The sequence below is a fragment of the Scyliorhinus canicula genome, chromosome 26 (assembly GCF_902713615.1).
Source record: "Scyliorhinus canicula chromosome 26, sScyCan1.1, whole genome shotgun sequence".
Classification (NCBI taxonomy): Eukaryota; Metazoa; Chordata; class Chondrichthyes; order Carcharhiniformes; family Scyliorhinidae; genus Scyliorhinus; species Scyliorhinus canicula.
The window spans coordinates 12431023-12453971 of NC_052171.1; the positions used below are offsets into that span (position 1 = coordinate 12431023).

Below are 22949 nucleotides of genomic sequence, written 5' to 3' on the forward strand. Positions count from 1 at the left end.
GCACATTCTTCCCGTGTCTGTGTGGGTTTCCTCCGGGGGCTCCGGTTTCCTCCCACAGTCCAAAGATGTGCAGGTTAGGTGGATTGGCCATGATCAATTGCCCTGAGTGTCCAAAAAGGTTGGGTGGGGTTGCTGGGTTGCGGGGATCGGGTGGAGGCGTGGGGCTTGAGTAGGGTGCTCTTTCCAAAGGCTGGTGCAGACTCGATGGGCCGAATGGTCTCCTTCTGCACTGTAAATTCTATGATTCGATGACTACCTGGACCAGCCCTGGAATGAAGGTAAGTTGAGCTGAGCTCACTGGGCCAGTGAGGGGGAGTGGGGGAGAACTGGTGAGAGGGCAGGGGTGCATATTTCAAGGTGGGGGCCCGTTGACCGGGGGAGCCACTACGGGGAACAGGGGGCCTGATCAGGAGAGTCCCATCTCCAAACTCGGAGGGGTAGACCTGGCAGTCGCCCCGCCTGCCAAAGTGCCGCGACACGGCAGGTAAAATCCTAGAGGTGTTGGAAGGCCAGGCGATCCCACTTCATTTACACACCCCAGCCTCCTAACGCACTCTGCGGGCTCTGAACACCCAGCCAGAGGCATTATGACACAAGGAGTCCATTCAGCCCACGCTACTCAAATCTAGCCCGTCACATTCTCTCTTGTTTTTCCTCTTATTCCTGTGAGTTTATTTCCCTCAAGCCCCAATCCAATTCGGAAATCATTCATCTTCTGCACTCCCATCATCCTTGTAGGCAGCGAGTTCCAGCCCCCCCCCCCAAACCCCCCCCCCCCAGCCCCCCCCAGCCCCCCCCCCAGCCCCCCCCCCCCAGCCCCCCCCCCCAACCCCCCCCCCCCCCCCCCCCCAGCCCCCCCCAGCCCCCCCCCCCAGCCCCCCCCCCCCGGTGTCCTCTTTGCTATTCCATGGTCACCCATGACGAAGCAGTTCAGTAAAAGGAGAGCTCGAACCTCCAAGATCTCTTATACAGGAACGAGGAACCTCTCGAATATGAAGCTCTCTGATCAAAGATGGTCAATCAAATGATCAACTCGGACAAAATTCAAGGGCGACAGCCTCTTTTTAATGTTCCACAGGGCATCTCAAGTTCACAATTCAGTCTTTTGAATTAATTAGAAGCCATTTTATACATTATATATAGGTTGCAGACGACTTTGTTCTGTATTGCAGTCCTGTGATCTGTAACAAAATGCACATTAGACACAAGTTAGATAGATATTGGTTATTGCACTTGTTGTAAGTGGCAGATTGCCCCACTGTGGTCTCTGGAGAGGCTAGCTTTCGCCGCCCTGGGCCGGAGCCACTTCGAGAATTCTCACTAATGGACACATGCTAAGCTGGAACACAGGATCGATCAGTTGGATTCACTGCTTTTAATAAGCTTTCTCCTGAATGGATTTTAACCCGGAAATGTATTCGGTGGTGCATTGTGGGAGCACGAACCAGCAAGGGAATGTTAATCTCTGGTGGTAACTCACTAAGACATCTTCACCTCCATAAGCAATCACTTGCCCGAAATACACAGTGTGCCCTGCATCCCCTTTATATATTAGTGGAGTCTATTAAACAGTTATATCCCCAATTGGGAGGCGGCATGGCAGCACAGTGGTTAGCCCTGCTGCCTCGCGGCTCCAAGGACCCGGGTTCGATCCCGGCTCTGGGTCACTGTCCGTGTGGAGTTTGCATACTCTCCCCGTGAATGCGTGGGTCTCACCCCCACAACCCGAAGATGTGCAGGGTAGGTGGATTGGTCATGCTAAATTGCCCCTTAATTGGGGAAAAAAAAGAATTGGGTACTCTAAATTTATATTTAGAAAAAGAACCCCAATTGCAACTGGAGTTGGAATACAGAATGCACAGCAAGGAGACTAGGACATACAGAGGAGCAGAGGGATCTTGGGGTTCATGTACATCGATCCCTGGAGGCAGCAGGGCAGGTAGATAAGGTGGTTAAGGAGGCTGATGGGATACTTGCCTTAATTAGCCGAGGTATAGAATATAAAAGCAGGGAGGTTATGATGGAGCTGTATAAAACGCTGGTTAGGCCACAGCTAGAGTACTGAGTGCAGTTCTCGTCGCCACTCTATAGGAAGGATGTGATTGCCCTGGAGAGGGAGCAGAGGAGATTCACCAGGATGTTGCCCTGGGCTGGAGCGTTTCAGCTATGAAGAGAAACTGGTTAGGCTGGGGTTGTTTTCCTTGGAGCAGAGAAGGCAGAGGGGGGGGACTTGATTGAGGTGGACAACATTATGAGGGACATGGATAGGGTGGATAGGGAGGAACCTTTCCCTTTAGCGGAGGGTCAATAACCAGGGGGCAGAGTTAAGGTCAGGGGCGGGAGATTGAGAGAGGATTTGAGGAAAAGGGTTTCACCCAGAGGATGATGGGAATCTGGGACACGCTGCCTGAAAGGGTGGTAGAGGCAGGAACTCTCACAACATTGAAGAAGTGTTTAGATGAGCTCTTGAAACACATTAGCAGACAAGGCTATGGACCACATGCTGGGAAATAGGATTAGAATAGATCGATGCTTGATGACCAGCACACACACACTAAATGTGCGTTACTTTAATATGCAACATGAACTCAGACAGGATCCAATGCACAAACAACAGGGGTGTGATTCCGAGGGATTCAGTTTGTGACATATCGGTGTTGCTGGACAAGGCCAACATTTGTAGCCCATTTCTTGCGAGACCATACCAGGGGACAGTTAAGACAACACATTGTTGTCGGGTCTGGAGTCACATGTGGGTCAGACCAGGTAAAGACACCAGATTTCCTGCCCCTAAGACGTCAGTGAACCAGATGGGTTTTTTTTCGCCCCCCCCACAACAATCGACGATGGTCACCATCACAGAGTGTGTCGTTGTAATTCTCGATTGTTCTTTTAAATAGAACAGTACAGCACAACTGAACTGCAGTAGCAGAGTGTACCAGAGGTGACGGAGAGGGTGTTTCGAGACAGAGAAATCTGGAAAATTCAAGCCAAGACATCGGTTTTGCAGCTGGGGGAGGGGGGGGGGAGAGAAGTTTTCAAGCAGTTCAGTTATAAACAGCTCCCGCTGCACAAGGTAAAATGCAGGCCCAATGGAAAGTCCCAGTCCAGGTTGGCTACTACCAATTCCAGGCGGGTCACCCTGTCACCACCCCCCCATGCCAAACCCCCCCCGCCCCCCCCCCCCCCCCCCCCCCCCCCCCCCCCATGCTGTCTCCAGACAAAACAGCCCAGGGAAAGCATGCAGCCTGGTGTGGCTATTTCACCCACCTCTGCTTCCAATGCAAGGAAAATAGATTGCCCAGGGCGGCTGGGCAGCACAGGGGTTAGCCCTGCTACCTCACAGCACACGGGTTCGATTCCAGGCCTCAGGTGTGGAGTCTGCATGTTCTCCCCGCGTCTGCGTGTGTTTCCTCCGGGTGCTCCGGTTTCCTCCCACAGTTCAAAGATGTGCAGGTTAGGGGGATTGGCCGTGATAAAATTGCTCCTTAGAGTCCATGGATGTGCCGGTTAGATTACAGGAATAGGGTGGGTGAGTGGGCATTGGCTGGGTGCTCATTCGGAGGGCCCGGTGCAGGGTTGATGGGACTTCTGTGGGGTTTCTATGGTTCCAAGAGTGCTTCGGAACAGTTCATGAGGAAAATTGTTGTACAATCACTTCGGGTCCACAATAAAGAAAAAAAGATTGACTTCCCTTGAAAACAAAATGTCGACTTGTTGTTTCAACTGCAAATTGTGCCAGAAATGAAGCACAAAGACTGTTCATCTGCTCGTGCAGTTGGGAGTTGTATGTCCAACAATAATGGTCATCCTCCCAAGTGAGTATTCCTGGGCACGTTTGTACAGTTATAACAGGATAAACGTGATCAGTCGACAACGTGAAGCAACAAAACAATCCCCTTTTCATGCCAATTGGATAGCTCTGGAGGGCATCAGTGCCATGTAGAAAAAAGACCAGACAAAAAAAATATAGGAGTGGACTAGGCCCCATCTTGAGCCTGCTTCACCATTCAAAACCATGCCTGAACTTCCACCTGAACTCGACTTCCCCCATCACATTCCCAAATCCCTCAGTTCCCCTAGAATTTCGGACTTGATCATTTAAGGGAAAATATTTCTCCTCACCTCTTGTCCTCTTATCCAGAGAATTGCCTACTCTTCGTCAAGGGAAATGGCCTTTCGGTATTTCCTCGGTCAGGGCCCCCTCGGTCTGCTGTGCGGGATCTTCCTGTCCCATCCAAAGTTAACAGACCCTTTGCAGGTCTGTCAACGCAATGATTCCGGAGGTGGCCGGGACCAGGAAATCCCCTCCCTCCCATACAACATAGGAGCAGAATTAGGCCACTCGGCCCATCGAGTCTGCTCCGCCATTCAATCAGGTCTGATATGTTTCTCATCCCCATTCTCCTACCTTCTCCCCATAACCCCATTCCCCTTATTAATCAAGAACCTATCTATCTAGTTCTTCAAGACACTCAGTGAATTGGCCTCCACAGCCTTCTGCGGCAAAGAGTTCCACAGATTCACCACCCTCTGGCTGAAGAAATTCCTCCTCATCTATGTTTTTAAAGGATCGTCCCTTCAGTCTGAGATTGTGTCCTCTGGTTCTAGTTTCTCCTAGAAGTGGAAACATCCTCTCCACGTTCACTCTATCCAGGTCTCGCAGCATCCTGTAAGATTCAATAAGATCCCCCCTCATCTTTCTAAACTCCAACGAATACAGGCCCAGAGTCCTCAACCGTTCCTCATACGACAAACTCTTCATTCCAGGGATCATTCTTGTGAACCTCCTCTGGACCCTTTCCAAGGCCAGCACAAGATCACCACCAATCTAGCTAAACACCCAATAATTTAGGCCCATTCTACTCCGAGTGAGCCTTCATTCAGACCCTCAGAGGCAGGATAGTTTTTTGTTCAAAGGGCTTCACTGGCTGGACCAGCACTGTATGCCCACCCCAAAGTGTCCTTGAACTACGTGGCTCGCTGGGCCATTTCCGGGGGCATTTAAGAATCAACCAGATTGCTGTAGGCCAGACCCGGAGGGCAGATTTCCTATTCGTAAACCAGATGGTGTTTTTTTTAACAACAACCATGGTCATCATTCGGTTTTTGATTATTTTGAATTCCAATTTCACCGTCTGTCGTGAAGGGATTTGAATCTGGGGTTCCCAGATCATCTCCCTTGTCCACTGACAATATAACTACACCACCTTCCTTTGGGAGGTCGGTGCATGGCAATCCAGCTGTGGGGTCACAAAAGTCATGTAGAATTGCAGCAAGACTTTTTCTAACTACAGCCCCCCTTGCAACAACAGCCATTACTCCATAACAACAGCCATTACTCCATAACAACAGCCATTACTCCATAACAACAGCCATTACTCCATAACAACAGCCATTACTCCATAACAACAGCCATTACTCCATAACAACAGCCATTACTCCATTTCAATTCCCAATTACTTGCTGTACCGGTGCATAAACTTTCCCCAATTCATGTGCAAGGATCCCCAATTCCCCAGGATGCCAGTATCCTCCTCACAGTTTATCTTCCTCCCCTAGATTTGTATTGCCTCTCCTTTGTATCCCCCACACAGCTTACCTTCCTCCCCTAGCTTTTCACTGCAGTTCCTTTGTATCCTCCACACAGCTTACCTTCCTGCCCTAGCTTTGCACTGCAGTTCCTTTGCATCCCCTCCAGATCTTACCTTCCTAATCTAGATTTGTATCGTCAGCAAATCCAGGATGTAGTAGAGTCCCCACATCAAGTCAGCAATGAATATTGATTGTTAAAGTGAAGCACTGCTCCCGTGACACTCCCATTAGCTACACTGCCATCAGAATAACTCCTTATTCTGACTATTTTCTGTCCTCCAAACAAAATCCATGCCAGTATTGCGCGCCAATCCCACAAGCCCTAATTTTGTATAACGATCCTTTGTACGAAGCTTGTTCGCTGGCTTTTAAAACAGACCAAGCAGGCCAGCAGCACGGTTCGATTCCCGTACCAGCCTCCCCGGACAGGCGCCAGAATGTGGCGACTAGGGGCTTTTCACAGTAACTTCATTGAAGCCTACTCGTGACAATAAGCCATTTTCATTTTTTTTCATTTTCAATGCCAATTCTCACACAGGTTTCCCACACTGTGCCTATCGGTGCATTTTAAAATTTCAATCGTCATTTGTTGGTACAGAACGTGAAGAAAAAACAGAGACATGCTGGCAAAGGTTTTTGAAAAATAAAATAGACATACTGTCAAAAAAGAGACATGTTGTCGAAGTTTTTTGTTTTGAACTCACCAGGACAGACACAATACCAAATTTCAAAAGAACAACAATTTATCCTGCATTGGTTGGCAGTGGTGATGCCATTGAGAAAGCATATTTGAATTAAACACAAATATTGGGGAGTACTACTCCCGGGTGCCTGCTCCAATGCAAATCTCGACCAGAGTTAACTTGCCAAGCAATCAGCATCCTTTTCCCATGCAGTACAATTACAGCTCCCTTTGAAATTTGGCATTCTTGTGTTTGTCCTGATGGGTGCAAGATGGAAAGTTTTGGCAACTGGTCTCTTCTTTCGCAGCAATGCTTATTCCACATCCGACACCGGCCATCCTATCTTGCATGGAGTGCCCACTACACAATACTGTTTGTGGTCAGCTAATCGGACTGGTAACCGCTTACCTTGCGCTACTCCAGAGTCAACTTAACTCCTACACTGGAACAGGAGCCCTCGTTTGCTTGGAAGATCTGAAATGCAATCAAGTCAAATTCAAGAGAAGTTGCATGCATTATTAGCGAGATATTCTGGGTACCATAACATCTCCTGACTCGCGTAATGAGCTGAGGGTTTGAGGAAAGGGTCCCCCTTTCTGAAATGGATTCTTCAACAGATACGGGATGGTCTTTCCCAGAGAAAAAAGAACCACACCCTGTTCAGTCTTCCCTTTCCTCTCTGAAGGATAGTATTGGATTGAAAGGAGAGTGTTGCGGATAATAGTCAACTTGATCTTGATACCAGCAAAGGGCAACCAAACAATTGATTAAAAGGAAAAAAATAGAATGAGCAAACTAGGCAGGAATATAAATTGTAAGGGCTTTTAGATGTTTAAGGAAAAGGAAGAGAGTAATCTTCCTAAAGTAAATGTTAAATAAGAACATAAAAATTAGGAGCAGAAGCAGGCACCTCGAGCATGCTCTGCCATTCAATAAAATTGTGGCTGAACTTTTTGTGGACTCAGCTCCACTTACCCGCCCGCTCACCATAACCCTTAATTCCTTCACTGGTCAAAAATCTATCTACCTTTGCCGTACAAACATTCAAGACTGCATGAAACTACAAGAGGTCATGAATGTAGCCCAATCCATCACGCAAACTAGCTTCCCACCCATTGACTCTATCTATAATTACCGCTGCCTCAGAAAGGCAGCCAGCATAATTAAGGACCCCACGCACCCCGGACATACTCTCTTCCACCTTCTTCCGTCAGGAAAAAGATACCAAAGTTTGAGGTCACGTACCAGCCGACTCAGGAACAGCTTCTTCCTGGCAGCCCTCAGACTTTTGAATGGACCTACCTCGTATGAAGTTGATCTTTTCTCTACATCCCAGTTATGACTAACATTACATTCTGCAGCCTCCCCTTCCTTCCCTATGTACAGTAGGCATTGTCTGTACAGCATGCAAGAAACAACACCTTTCACTGTATACTAATACATGTGACAATAATAAACCAAATCAAATAAATCAAATTCAATGAAGGAGCCTCTACTGCTTCACTGGGCAAGGAATTCCACAGATTCCAATCGCTTTGGGTCAAGACGTTCCTCCTCACCTCCTCAACTCAGTCCTAAATCTGCTCCCGCTTATTTTTGAGATCAGTGGAAACAACCTCCCTGTTTCGGTCTTATCTATTCCCTTCATAATGTTATATGTTTCCACAAGATCCCCCCACATTCTTCTAAACTCCAACGAGTATAGTCCCAGTCTACTCAGTCTCTCATCATAAGCCAATCCTCTCAACTCCGGACTCAAACCAAATGAATCTCCTCTGCACACCCTCCAGTGCCAGTACATCCTTTCTCTTTTCTCAAGTAAGGAGGCCAAAACTGGAGTTTTGCCAGGATGTAATGAACGATGTAGATGAACGAGAATCTGGAACATCTGGAGTTGTAAAAGGCGCTCAGTAAGGTGTAACATATTTACACAAATTAAGGGCCACCGGTGCTGGTAAAAGGGTGAAGAGTGGACTGGGGGATTGTTGGCTTTCATCGCCAGGGGATTAGAGTGTAAGAGTAAATAGATTTTGACATGATTGGAGGCAGCTTTCAGTAGATTTGGAATTCGCTGCCCCAGAGTGGGTGTGACGCTCGGTCATAGAAACACAGAAAATAGCAGGAGGCCATTCGGCCCTTCATATTCATTGAGAACATTCAACGTAGAGATGTTTAGGCGGGTCTGTGGACTCTATAGCGGTGGGCAACTTGAGGTCCAGGGCCACATCTGGATTCTGTGCAGCCCACAAGACATTTTGTTGGCCGTTGGCCACACGCAGAGTCGGCACTTTCTACTGATCTCCATTCGCATCGTTTTCTTTCGACCGATTTGATTGATTCGCACGTAATGGGAGGGCGAGTGAAGCTAGGCGTGTGCTGATTGCTCACAACATTGACTGTGAGCGCCATGTTCGGTGTCAAAAAAGTGTCAATATTTCTCAAATCTGGCAGGAAATTGGAGTCGAAGGTCAATGACAGACAGAACAAAAGGCGGCAAGTAGGACTTAAAAAAAAATATATGCAGAGTAGCTAGGCTCATGAATGTACTGCCCGAGAGTACGGTGGAGGCAAAAAAAATCAATATTCAATTCCTTTTGGGTAAGCCATTAATTATTGGCAGCACGGTAGCACAATGGTTGGCATGCTGGCTTCACAGCCCCAGGGTCCCGGGTTCGATTCCCGTCTTGGGTCACTGTCTGTGCAGAGTCTGCACGTTCTCCCCGTGTCTGTGTGGGTTTCCTCCGGGTGCTCCGGTTTCCTCCCACAAGTCCCGAAAGACGTGCTTGTTTGGTGAATTGGACATTCTGAATTCTCCCTCTGTACCCGAACAGGCGCCGGAATGTGGCGACGAGGGGATTTTCATAGTAATGGGCAGCACGGTAGCATGGTGGTTAGCATCAATGCTTCACAGCTCCAGGGTCCCAGGTTCGATTCCCGGCTGGGTCACTGTCTGTGCGGAGTCTGCACGTCCTCCCCGTGTCTGCGTGGGTTTTCTCCGGGTGCTCCGGTTTCCTCCCACAGTCCAAAGATGTGCGGGTTAGGTGGATTGGCCAGGCTAAATTGCCCTTAGTGTCCTAAAAAATAAGGTTAATGGGGGTTGTTGGGTTACTGGTATAGGGTGGATACGTGGGCTTGAGTAGGGTGATCATTGCTCGGCACAACATCGAGGGCCGAAGGGCCTGTTCTGTGCTGTACTGTTCTAATTCTAATTCTAACTTCATTGCGGTGTTAATGTAAGCCTACTTGTGACAATGAAGATTATTATTAATTAGCTAAAGAGAAGGAAAATGGCAGGGCGATGGAGAAAAGGACCGGCCAGTTGAAAATGAAATGAAAATCGCTTATTGTCACGAGTAGGCTTCAATGAAGTTACTGTGAAAAGCTGGTCTTGCAGAGAACTTGTATGGACTTGGACGAGGTGGATGGTTATAGCACAGAAGGAAGCCACACACGATTAATGTGCTCTTATTTGTTGTGCACGTTTTCAGCGACTTCCTGTCACAGATAAAGGCAGTGTGACTGTCGGAGAATTAGCAGAGAGCATTGTCGCAGAATAAGGTGGAGCTCATTTAAGACGGATTTGAGGAATAATTTCTTCTCCCTCAGAGCGGGGAATCTTTGGAATTCTTTACCTCAGGAAGCTGTGGGGGAGAGTCCTCGAACATGTTCAAGGCCGAGATCGATAGGTTTTTAATCAGGAGGCGGACAAAGGTAGAGAAGGCGGGAAAGTGAGTGTTAGGTCGATGCCAGAGGACGAACAGACGGTCAAGTTCATTGGCCCCAGCGGACTGCACATGCAGCTCAAAGCTGGTTCCAGGTAACTGTTCAGCTGCAGCCACTGACACCTCACAGCACCTGGCGAGTGAGGTACACGGCCTGACCCCTTCCTTCCGACAAGGAGACCACCCCTCGCTGGGGGAAACGAAGTCCCTCGACCGCAGTCAGGTGACGTTTCCCGTCTCCCATCCCCCTCTATCAATGTCGTCAATTCAGACACAGGTTTTCCATTGGTCCGATAAAGCCAACAGGAAACAGCTTATAGTCACATGATCAGAAACATGCAGCGAAACAAGTCACATGGCATTTTGCATCGAGCAGGAGTAGTGGTGGGAACCTGAGGCCAGCAAATGGGCCGCATGAGTGGCCCTCTTCATCTCAGGGGGCCGCAAGGTTGCCCACGATGGGCACAGAGCATTCATGCCCAATCTTACCAGGCATTTGCTCCCTTCGACCTGTCCTGGATTCTGTTGTTACCCAAGACCAATTTTGTTACCGTTCTACATCTCAGGTGTATAAACATCCCTTGCTGCCTCCCATTGGTGGGATCTTCCATTCCTGTCCAAAGTCGATGGCCTTCAGAAGGGTGCGCCGCATCCTACCGCCCTGTCGCAACCCTCTCCTTTTCCTGCTCCATCCTCTTCCTCCCCTTGGATCCCATCACCTGGTTTGTTTGGCAAAACAAAACCAAGGGTGAAAGGTCAACAATCGCTCAAATTAGCATTTTCAATCGTGTCCTCAAGTTCTGTTTGTGCAGCACCATTATGCAATGAGACCTCCAATGATGCTTCACAGGAATATCAAACTATTGACACCGGGCCACTGAGTAAGGAGATATTAGGTCAGGTGATCAAACGTTTGGTCAAAAAGGTTGGTTTTGAGGGAGCGTCTTCAAGGAAGCAAGGTGGAAAGAGGGAAATTGTGGAGCTGGGCGCCTCAGGCAGCTGGGGGCACGGCCGCAATGACGAGGCGATTAAATTCGGGGAACGCTCAAGAGGCCGGAATGAGAGTAACGCAGATACCTGTGGGGGCTGGAGAAGGTCTGGAGAGACGAGACCTGGGAGGGATTTGGAAACAAGGATGAGAATTTTCAAAATTGAGATTTTGCTCGACCTGCGAGCCAGTGTCGGTCCGCGAGTGCAGGGGGAGGGGTGGGGGAAACGATAGGGGACACGGGGCAAGTTCTGGATGAGCCCAGATTTGCGCAAAGTAGAACGCGGGAGACCAGCGTGTCGGAATAGTCGAGTCGAGAGGTAATGAAAGCAGCGATGAGGGTTTCAGAAAATGAAATGAGACAAGCGATGTTACGAAGGTGAAAGAAAGCAAAGGATGTTCTTGGAAGGCCCATGCCAACATTGATCAGCCCATTGCCAATGAGAGATACTGGCTAACTCTTTTACTTTTGGTATGTGTGTTCATTACAACTGACTGGATTAACTCAGCCCTAATGACCATACAAAAGTTTAAGCACCATTCTGAAAAATTATACACCATTGTACGGAGCCAGATACATCACCCAGTTTCCATTCTGTAGCTGGACAACGCCAATGTGGGATACTGGAGGACTCTCCCAGACCCAGTGCTCCTCTTCATCCGTCATGGTTTCAACGTGTCTTTCCATAGCATGGTCCAGTTGAAGAGGAGGCCTTGCGTTAGCAAGGGAACTCCGCGCAGGTGGGTTGCGCTCCAACATCGGGGCCTCCCCAAAGTCAGGCAGTTCTGCGTTCAGGTCCTGGTCAACGATCGCCTGTCCCAGAAGTAACACTGGTTAGATCACTTCATCAGGAATAGTCAACTCACGCTGCAGGATAGGCAACTCCAAAATGGCACTTTGGAACTTTTTGTTCAAATGAATTAATCGCGACTCTGAACAATTTCAGTGGAAAGCTTCCAAGATTAGACAGCCCCAGGAATGTGCTCCAATTCAATAAACTTAGAACTCAAATTCGATTCAACGCCTTCGCCTCTGAAGCATCAGCTCTTGTCTGTGCTGAAGAATTGGCAAGGCTCAAATTGAAATGTTCAATCAAATCGGCCGCGCTTGAAAGTTAGATAACGATCTGCTGCCCCCAGGCCTTTAGGGGCTGGTTTAGCACAGGGCTAAAGAGCTGGCTTTGAAAGCAGACCGAGGCAGGCCAGCAGCACGGTTCAATTCCCGTACTAGCCTCCCCGAACAGGCGCCGGATTGTGGCGACTAGGGGCTTTTCACAGTAACTTCATTTCAAGCCTACTTGTGACAATAAGCCATTTTTATTTCATTTTCATTGCTTTAACCCCTTTCTTGCCTGAACCAAGCAGTCATTTTGTCTGCCATCGTTTAGAAGGCAAAGATACCCGAGTACCCCAAATGTGTTGGAGGTGGGTCACTGGCCTAATCCAGGGGTAAACCTTACACCTCTCCAAGAGTGAGATAGGGGCTCCCTGCTTCAATATAAAGGCTAATGCACCCTTCTATTCCTCGCCTGTCCAAAAGCTTAGGATAGTTACAAATCTCGCATAGAATCCTTACCTCAGCACCTCCGGATTCCTCCAGAATTTTATGCAGGATTCGAATGTATTCCGAAGCAGCCTGAAGAACGTGGACTTTGCTCGGTTTCCGATCTTTGGGAATCAAGGGAACGATACTCTTGAGCGTTGAAAAGCCACTGTTTATGCTCTGGATCTGAAACAAGAGAAATGTTTATCCGTGAACTCAAAGTAACGCTTGAGATTTTATATATTTATAAAATAAATTTAGAGTATCCAATTCTTCTTTTTTTCCCCAACTAAGGGACAAGTTAGGGTGGCCAATCCACCCAGCCTGCACATCTTTGGGTTGTGGGGGCGAAACCCACGCAGACACGGGGAGACTGTACAAACTCCACGTGGATAGTGACCCACAGCCAGGATTGAACCTGGGACTTCAGCGTCATGAGGCAGCAGTGCTAACCAGTGCGCCACCATGTCGCCTGGGATTTTATATTTGATCGATGCTTCCCCCATCGGTAACATTACAGCTCAAGCATTTTCGCACCAGAGGGGACTTCTGCTAACACATTTGGAGTTAAACGAAAGGCTTAAATATTGAGCAATTCGTCAGGTGGTGGGCAGCACTGTGGATAGCACAATCGCTTCACTGCTCCAGGGTCCCAGGTTCGATTCCGGCTTGGGTCACTGGCTGTGCGGAGTCTGCACGTTCTCCCCGTGTCTGCGTGGGTTTCCTCCGGGTGCTCCGGTTTCCTCCCACAATCCAAAGATGTGCAGGTTAGGTGGATTGGCCATGCTAAATTGCCCTTAGTGTCCAAAATTGCCCTTAGCGTTGGGTGGGGTTACTGGGTTATGGGGATAGGGTGGAGGTGTTAACTTTGGGTAGGGTGCTCTTTCCAGGAGCCGGTGCAGACTCGATGGGCCAAATGGCCTCCTTCTGCACTGCAAATTCTATGTAAATCAACAGAAAGTCGGAACAGGAAGAAACTGTCTCCACCTTCATTTGTACTTTCTGTGGCGGTTATAAGAAGCCAGATTTTGAGGTAGTAACAACAATGTTCACCGTCATCACCCCTTACAGATGGACTGGAGATTCTGGCGTCTGCACATACTCAACCACGGGGCGATGGCAGCACAGAAGGAGGCCATTTAGCCACCTGCTCTCTGTTGGGCAACAGCCCCATTACCGTACTCAATCCCCGTAACGCTGCGTGCTCAGTTGCAGGCAGCGTCCTTCCAATTTCATCTTGGAATTGTTCGCCCTCTCTGCTTCCACCATCGTCACAGGCAGCGGGTTCCAGCTCATTACGACTCGCTGGGTAAATAAACTCTTCCTCACAACCCCCTCCACCATCATGTATGAAAATGGCTTATTGTCACGAGTAGACTTCAATGAAGTTACTGTGAAAAGCCCCTAGTTGCCACATTTTGGCACCTGTTCAGGGAGGCTGGTACGGGAATCGAACCGTGCTGCTGGCCTGCCTTGGTCTGCTTTCAAAGCCAGCAATTTAGCCCAGTGTGCTAAACAGCCCCATGTATGCAAAACCTTAAACCTGCATCCCTCTAGTCCCTGCACTGGCCTACCTGCTCGAAAACAGCCATCCCGATCAAATCTCCGTCGCTCCAAGGAGAGCAACTTCTCCAACCACACCTCCCCCTTGTGCTGCTGTATAAATACCCTTGTCCAGAATCAGCCTGCAGTTCACCGAGAGTTCATCAACGGGTAACAGGCTGGCTCTGTAGTAAGTAGATTAAAGCCTATATTCATATCGGAAAACACGTGTCTGGTGAATTGATGGTTCCATCATAATAATAATTATTGTTTTTATTATGTATGTTTAAAATGGAGGAAGCCAAGAGGCTCAATCGATTTTTCCTTTGGTGTGTGCATGTCTGTGGGAATACTCCAATACGATTGGCTGCCTACCCTAAAGGTGTCACACTGTTGCCGAGTGCCTGGAAATCTCTGGCGCCAGATTCAAAGTGGCTTTGGGAAATGTACGCATACATGGAAAATAGGAGCAGGAGGAGGCCATTCGGCCCTTCTAAGCCTGCCCCACCATTCATTATGATCATCCAACTCAATAGCCTGCTCCCACCTTCCCCCCATAGTCTTCGATCCCTTTCGTCCCAAGTGCTATATCGAACTCTTTCTTGAAAACATGCAATGTTTTGGCCTCCACGACTTCCTCGGTTAACGAATTCCACAGGCCGACCACTCTCTGGCTGAAGAAAGTTCTCCTCATCTTGTTCTAAATGGTCTACCCCCTATCCTCGGACTGTGACCCCTAGTTCTGGACTCCCCAACCCTCCCCCAATCGGGAAAAGCCTTCCTGTCTAATCTGGTTAGAATTTTATAGACCGCTATCGAGATCAGCGGTGTGTTAATGGTGATATAGGTAGTGGGCTACAAAGTAGCTATGGCAATGTTGCAATGATGCACTTTCACAGACTTCATTAGAAGCACAAAAAGGTATATATTCACCTTCCACAAACATTCACTCCCTCCCCCACCGACGCACAGTGGCAGCCGTGTGTACCATCTACAAGATGAGCTGCAGCAACTCACCAAGGCTCCTTAGGCAGCACCTTCCAAACCCACGATCCTCTACCATCTAGAAGGACAAGGGCAGCAGATACCTGGGAACCCCACCACCTGGAGGTTCCCCTCCAAGTCACTCACCGCCCCGACTTGGAAATATATTCCTTCACTGTGGCTGGTGTCAAAATCCTGGAACTCCCTCCCTAACAGCACTGTGGGTGTACCTACACCCCAGGGACTGCAGCGGCTCAAGAAGGCGGCTCACCCACCACTTTCTCAAGGGGCAATTAGGGATGGGCAACAAATGCTGGGCTAACCAGCGATGCCTACATCCGATAAATGAATTTTAAAAGAACCTTGCCCCCGACATGTCTCCTGGCTAAGGGAGGAATCCACCCCCTCTGGGGCGATTACCCACACTGCATCCCTATTGGTCCCCCTAACCAGGTGACCCTTACTCTGCTCTGGCGCCCTCAAAAGGGACAGTCAACTCATCCGTGATCTACTCCGTGTCAGTCGATGTACTGTCTAGATCAGATACAATACAGCCTTCAGCAATGTCACCCGATTGTAACTCGGTCAAGGTTACAAACCATGAGCAGAGCCATAAACCAGGTCTCTCTCAGACCACGAGCACACGCTTTGCACAATAATCTGTTTATGCTGTTGCACCCGTTCCAGATACCAACCATTAAGTCAAATCAATTGCACATTGATTGACAAAATATCTTTGAATGAAGTGCCACTGAATTATAAAGGTTCTCATATCTTTTTCGTATTGTAAGCACTTGCATTAACTCCGGCAACACTTTCCTAATGAAAGTTTATCACTTTGCTCAAATTAACTGGTCCTAATTTGGCCTTTATGACCGATACAGCTATTACACACAAACGGCCATCCCAAGGCTCCTACAGCCAGCCCTGCGGCCTACCCCTCTCAGGCCTCCGACAATCCAGAAGCTTCCGCCCATCAGCTCCCACTAATGTACCCGGAGTTCTCCCACCAGCAGACATTCAAAGCACTCTTCACGATTTTTCACAATGAAAAGGTTTCCAATTTCCGAATTTTGAAACGTTCCATTTGGATTGTTTTTTTCCCTCCTAAGAGCGTGATCCCGGAACCATCTCAAATTGATGATATTTCCCAGCATTAATCTAAATACACTGGCACCTGGTGGTACAGTGGTTAGCACTGCTGCCTTGTAGCACCAGGGACCCAGGTTCGATTCCGGCATCGGGTCACTTGCTGTGCGGAGTCTGCACCTTCTCCCCATGTCTGCGTGGGTTTCCTCCGGGTGCTCAGGTTTCCTCCCACAGTCCAAAGATGTGCAGGTTATGTGGATTGGCCATGCTAAATTGCCCTTCGTGTCCAAAGATTAGGTAGGGTTACTGGGTTAGGACGGGGAAGGGGATCTGGGTAGGGTGCTCTTTGAGTGGGTCGGTGCAGACACGATGGGCTGAATGGCTTCCTTCTGCATTGTAGAGATTCGATGAGTCGACCTACTTGCCAAACATCACAATCATTATCACCTCAAGTCATTGAGGAACGTTCTCTCACTCCACATCCACCACACTCCCCATTCCCCAGTACTGCGAGATTAAATTACCGTTTACCACCTTCCTCTGTATCCTGGGCTCGACTATTACACAGACAACATTTCCAAGTCTTGCTGAAGTAAAATACACAATTCGAAACTTCCAGTGACAATTCATTCTTGCTAAAATCCTGCAACTTTCAGGTTCAGCGACAGGTTGATGGTCAGCTTGAAGAGGAGGCATTGACCCGGGGTCAAGGCAGATGTGAAACATCCCACGGTACACAGTCAATGACCATGTGGCCAGTTTTGGCAGCTTGCTGTGCAGTAATTGGTGCATTTACCATATTACAACAATGACTAGACTCAAAAAGGCCACCATTGGCGCCCAATGCACTTTATCGGCAATAAGGTCCTGGAAGATTCTATGCAAATGCTCATTCTTAATTTTTTGATGCTAAAATTATTTCTTTTGAAACTATGTATCAGTGACACATCCTGATCAGAAACTGAACTGGACCCAGCCATATAAATAGTGTGGCTACCAGAGCAGGTCAGAGGCTGGGAATCCTGCGGAGAGTAACTCACCTCCTGACTCCCCCCAAAGCCTGTCCACAAGGCACAAGTCAGGTGTGTGATGGAATACTCTCCACTTGCCTGGATGACTGCAGCTCCAACAACACACGAGAAGCTCGACACCATCCAGGACAAAGCAGCCCCGCTTGATCGGCATCCCATCCACAAACATTCACTCCCTCCACCACCGACGCACAGTGGCAGCCGAGTGTACCATCTGCAAGATCATAGAATTTACAGTGCAGAAGGAGGTAATGCGGAGGTCGGCGACATAGTTGTTGGGAAATCAAACCCTCTCTCGCATGCCCTCAGCCAATCGATATGTATTTGGGCTGTTCCTGCTTGGTGCGGATATCTTCATAGAATTTACAGTGCAGAAGGAAGCCATTCAGCCCATCGAGTCTGCACCGGCTCTTGGAAAGAGCACCCTACCCAAGGGAAACACCTCCACCCTATCCCCATAACCCCACCCAACACTTAAGGGCAATTTTGGACCCTAAGGGCAATTTATCATGGCCAATCCACCTAACCTGCACATCTTTGGGAGGAAACCGGAGCACCCGGAGGAAACCCACGAAGACACGGGGGAGAACGTGCAGACTCCACACAGACAGTGACCCAAGCCGGAATCGAACCTGGGACCCTGGAGCTGTGAAGCAATTGTGCTAACCACTATGCTACCGTGCTGCCCCAAGATGCACTGCAGCAACTCACCAAGGCTCCTTCGACAGCACCTTCCAAACCCACAATCATTTAGGACAGGGCTCGCGACCAGAGGGCAGGCAACAGGAAGGTTGGCCAGGTCAACAGGCTTGTAGCGTCCCCATCGTGGGAGAAGGGTTTAACGGCCGTGACTGACTTTTCCGAATGCCGGCTGCGACAAGCTTTTTAATGAAATGGTACGATCAACCTGCCAGAAGCTGCGGCAGAGAGCAGGTCACACGCCCGGCGCGCACATTGACGCCACTCGCCCTGTCCGTCCGTGCTTTCGCCGCAAAATCATCGAGGAGAGATTCCTCCATTTTCTAACTGCGAGCAAGCAAGGCAACAGGACTGTGGAAAACTGAAGATGGTTCATTTTGTTATAAGGAAGAGCGAGGGTCAGAGACACAAACAGGACTTGCTTGGGGGTGGGTGGTGGGGGGTGGGGGGGGGGGGGGGAAGGTTGGCCGGCATTGGTCGCAAAGGCCGGCTGGCGTGAGTAGCGAGGGTTGGTCGGTTCGTAAAAGTGGGGAAAAAAAAGTTTGAGAAACACTGATCTAGGAGGACAAGGGCAGCAGACACATGGGGAACCCCACCGCGCAGGTTCTCTATCCGTCACTCAGCACCCCAACTTGGAAATATATCGGCTATTCCTTCACTGTCGCTGGGGCAAAATTCTTGAAATCCCTCCCCCTCATCACATTAGAACCAGAATTCCTACTGTGCAGAAGGAGACCATTCGGCCCATCGAGTCCACACCGACCCTTCGAAAGAACATCCCCCCACAGACCCACCCCCCCACCTTCTCACCCAACCCAACATCTGCACATCTGTGGATTGTGGGTCAAAACCGGAGCACCCTGAGGAAACCCATACAGATACGGGGAGATTCTGTTCTTGGGGCTAAAGGGATATGGGGGTGGGATCAGGGGATTGAACTTGATGATCAGCCATTATCATAATGAATGGCGGAGCAGGCTCGAAGGGCCGAATGGTCTCCTGTTTCGATACTCTACGCACGGTTCCACACCAGAAAGTCACCCAAGGCTGGAATTGGACCTGGGTCCCTGGCGCTGTGAGGCAGCAATGCGAACCACTTTGCCAACCCATGGACCTCCTGGGCTCCAGCCATTGAAGAGGGCAGCTCATCACCACCTTCCCAAGGGCAATTAGAAGTGGAAAATAAAGGTTGGTCGAGACAGCAAAATCCACATTCGAGTGAATTGACAAATAAAATAAAGTGCTTTGGCACGCAATGAGGTCCTCAAAGATTCTATATAAATACTCGTCCTTACTTGCTGACACTCTCACAACACAAACAATGTTACTTAAGTCACAACTTATCAACAACACAACAGATATTAGCTATAGTTTAAAACCTGTGTTCTTCATGGTGAATAACTAACGTGGCCATGAAACTTGGGAAGGAGTATGGATCAGCCCCAATCGAATCCGCACCCTCCAATTACAGGACTTGGAATCATAGGGTCCCTACAGTGCAGAAGGAGGCCATTCGGCCCATCAAATCTGCTCCAACCCATTGAATGAGCACTCTACCGGTGTCCACCCAAACCTGTCCCCGTAACAGAATCTGCACAGCTTTGGACACTGAGGGGCAATTTAACACAGCCAACCCAGCTAACCTACACAGTTTTCGACACGGAGGGGCAATTTAACACAGCCAGCCCAGCTAACCTACACAGCTTTGGACACGGAGGGGCAATTTAACACAGCCAGCCCAGCTAACCTACACAGCTTTGGACACGGAGGGGCAATTTAACACAGCCAACCCAGCTAACCTACATAGTTTTGGACACTAGGAACAATTTAGCATGGCCAATCCACCTAACCTGGACATCTTTAGACTGTGGGAGGAAACCGGAGCACCCGGAGGAAAGCCACGCAGACACAGGGAGAACGTGCAGTCTCTGCACAGACAGTGACCCAAGGTCGGAATTGAACCCGGGACCCTGGCGCCGCGAGGCAGCGGTGCTAACCACCTTTAGCTTGAAGAGTTAGTCAATAAATGAACTTATGGAACATCCTCTCTGGAGACACCGTTCAGCTTGCCCTCACCCGGTGTCTCTCTCTGGCATTGGCTGCTCGCCTCTTGCCAAACTGGTCCTGCACGTCAGTGCTGGGATCGTAATGGCCAGCGGGCTGCCTCTTGAATTTCCTGACGGGGGCCAGCGTGGGCAATGGGCCCAGGGTCAGGTCCAGGACATCGCCCATCAGCTCAGCCTCTGGCACCAGCAGGAGCTGCTCAGGAGGGCAGTCCCCAACCTCCCCCAGCTGGAGCAGCTCACAGTCCTGCAAACCCTCACACTCCACCTCCACAAAGAGCTGCATGTCAGTGCCACCCTCCATCTGCCACCACCCCCACTCCATGCCTGCTGCCCTGCCCAGTTGGCCTTTATGGACCAAATCCCCAGCCCAGCTGCTCCCAGCCCCAATCAGCCCAGCCCCGCGCGCGGCATGCCGGTCGCTGTAGTCCCCCGCCGCCGCCCGGCCCATGCCAGAGGCGGCAGCAGAGACTACAACTCCCGGCCTGCCCCGCGGCGCCGCCGCATGCGCACTTCCTTCCCGCCTCTCCGGAGGAGGCGCGTGAGGGTGAGCGATGGAGAGAGTGTGTGTGACAGAGAGGGATAGAGAGAGAGGGATAGAGAAAGTGTGACAGAGAAAGAGGGATAGAGAGAGTGTCATAGAGAGGGAGAGAGAGAGGAATAGAGAGAGATAGTGTGGTAGAGAGAGAGGGATAGAGAGAGTGTGGTAGAGAGGGATAGAGAGAGAGAGAGATAGCGATAGCGAGAGAGAGGGATAGAGCGAGAGTGATGGAGAGAGAGGGATAGAGAGTGTGATAGAGAGAGAGAGGGATAGAGAGAGGGATAGAGAGAGTGTGGTAGAGAGAGAGAGGGATAGAGAGTGTGGTAGAGAGAGGGATAGAGAGAGTGTGATAGTGATAGAGAGAGACGGATATAGAGTGTGTGATAGAGAGAGAGGGATATAGTGTGTGATAGAGAGAGAGTGTGATAGAGAGAGATAGTGTGGTAGAGAGAGAGGGATAGAGAGAGAGAGGGATAGCGAGAGAGAGAGGGATAGAGAGAGTGTGATAGAGAGAGAGAGAGAGAGAGGGATAGAGAGAGGGATAGAGTGTGATAGAGAGAGATAGTGTGGTGGAGAGAGAGGGATAGAGAGTGATAGAGAGGGAGAGAGAGGGGGATAGCGATAGAGAGATAGTGGTAGAGAGAGAGGGATAGAGAGAGTGTGATAGAGATAGTGTGGTAGAGAGGGATAGAGAGAGAGGGGGATAGCGAGAGAGAGGGATAGAGAGTGTGATAGAGATAGAGAGAGAGGGATAGAGAGAGTGATAGAGATAGAGAGAGAGGGATAGAGAGAGTGTGAGAGAGAGTGATAGAGATAGTGTGATAGAGAGAGATAGAGAGAGTGTGGTAGAGAGAGAGGGATAGAGAGAGAGGGATAGAGAGAGTGAGAGAGAGAGGGATAGAGAGAGTGAGAGGGATAGAGAGTATGAGAGAGAGTGATAGAGATAGTGTGATAGAGAGAGAGTGTGATAGTGTGGTAGAGAGATAGGGATAGAGAGAGTGATAGAGAGAGAGGAATAGAGAGAGTGTGGTAGAGAGAAAGGGATAGAGAGTGTGGTAGAGAGAGAGGGATAGAGTGTGATAGTGATAGAGAGGGATATTGAGTGTGTGATAGAGAGAGAGGGATAGACAGTGTGTGATAGAGAGAGAGAGAGAGTGATAGAGAGAGAGGGATAGAGAGAGAGAGGGATAGAGAGAGTGATAGAGAGTGAGGGATAGAGAGAGTATGAGAGAGAGAGAGTGATTGAGATAGTGTGATAGAGAGAGAGAGTGTGGTAGAGAGAGAGGGAAAGAGAGAGTGTGGTAGAGAGAGAGGGATAGAGAGAGAGAGTGTGATAGTGATAGAGAGAGATGGATAGAGAGTGATAAGAGGGATAGAGAGTGTGATAGAGAGAGAGGGATATAGAGTGTGATAGAGAGAGGGATAGCGAGTGTGTGATAGAGAGAGAGAGAGTGTGATAGAGTGTGGTAGAGAGAGGGATAGAGAGGGAGGGAGAGAGAGAGTGTGATAGATAGTGTGATAGAGAGAGAGTGTGGTAGAGAGAGAGGGATAGAGAGAGAGGGATGGGGAGAGTGTGGTAGAGAGAGTGGTAGAGAGAGTGGTAGAGAGAGAGGGATAGAGAGAGAGGGATATAGAGTGTGATAGGGAGAGAGAGTGACAGTGTGTGTAATAGATAGAGAGAGTGATAGAGAGAGAGTGATAGAGATAGTGTGATAGAGATAGTGTGATAGAGATAGAGAGAGAGAGAGTGATAGAGAGAGAGCGATAGAGAGTGATAGCGTGTGATAGGGAGAGAGAGTGTGATGGGGAGAGTGATGAACAGAGTGATGGACAGAGAGAGTGATGGAGAGAGACTGATCGAGTGTGTAATAGTGTGAGTGGTAGCGAGAGTGATAGAGAGAGTGAAAGAGAGACTGATAGAGAGAGCATGTGATAGAGAGATAGAGAGACAGTGTGATAGAGAGAGAGACAGTGTGTGTAATAGAGTGTGATGGGGAGAGTGATGAACAGAGAGAGTGATGGACAGAGAGAGTGATGGAGAGAGACTGATCGAGTGTGTAATAGTGTGAGTGATAGCGAGAGTGATAGAGAGAGTGAAAGAGAGACTGATAGAGAGCATGTGATAGAGTGATAGAGAGAGTGTGATAGAGAGAGTGTGATAGTGAGAGGGAGTGATAGAGAGTGATAGAGAGAGTGTGACAGAGAGTGATAGAGCGAGAGTGATAGAGCGAGAGTGAGAGAGCTTGTGATGGAGAGAGAGCGTGATGAAGAGAGAGAGTGATGGAGATAGATAGATAGAGAGAGAGATGGAGAGAGTGATAGAGAGACTGATAGAGTATGTGTAATAGAGAGAGACAGAGAGTGTGATAGAGAGGGATAGAGAGAATGTGATGGAGAGAGAGGGATAGAGAGAGGGATAGTGTGATAGAGAGAGACTGATAGAGTATGTGTAATAGGGGCAGCACGGTG

At 49.2% G+C, this 22949-nt stretch overlaps 1 protein-coding gene across 1 annotated transcript; it reads right to left on the minus strand.

Moving 5' to 3' along the window:
* Window positions 1–1049: 1049 nt before the first annotated feature.
* On the minus strand, window positions 1050–20243 carry figla (folliculogenesis specific bHLH transcription factor). The gene is made up of 5 exons (XM_038785702.1): window positions 19953–20243; window positions 12565–12717; window positions 11572–11802; window positions 6687–6752; window positions 1050–1181 (listed from the first exon to the last, which is right to left on the minus strand). Exons 1-4 carry the CDS (start codon window positions 20241–20243, stop codon window positions 6693–6695), a joined length of 735 nt encoding a protein of 244 aa, XP_038641630.1. The 3' UTR covers window positions 1050–1181; window positions 6687–6692.
* Between the last annotated feature and the right edge of the window lie 2706 nt (window positions 20244–22949).

Bases quoted from the DNA above. Each gene is read 5' to 3' on its own strand.
- figla (XM_038785702.1), bottom strand. From the start codon at position 20,243: ATGGAGGGTGGCACTGACATGCAGCTCTTTGTGGAGGTGGAGTGTGAG. The intron at 11,803-12,564 runs GTAAGGATTCTA...CTTCTGGGACAG, and splicing joins AGGAATCCGGAGGTGCTGAG to GCGATCGTTGACCAGGACCT. The intron at 6,753-11,571 runs GTGATGTATCTG...ATTGCATTTCAG, and splicing joins AGCTACAGAATGGAAACTGG to ATCTTCCAAGCAAACGAGGG.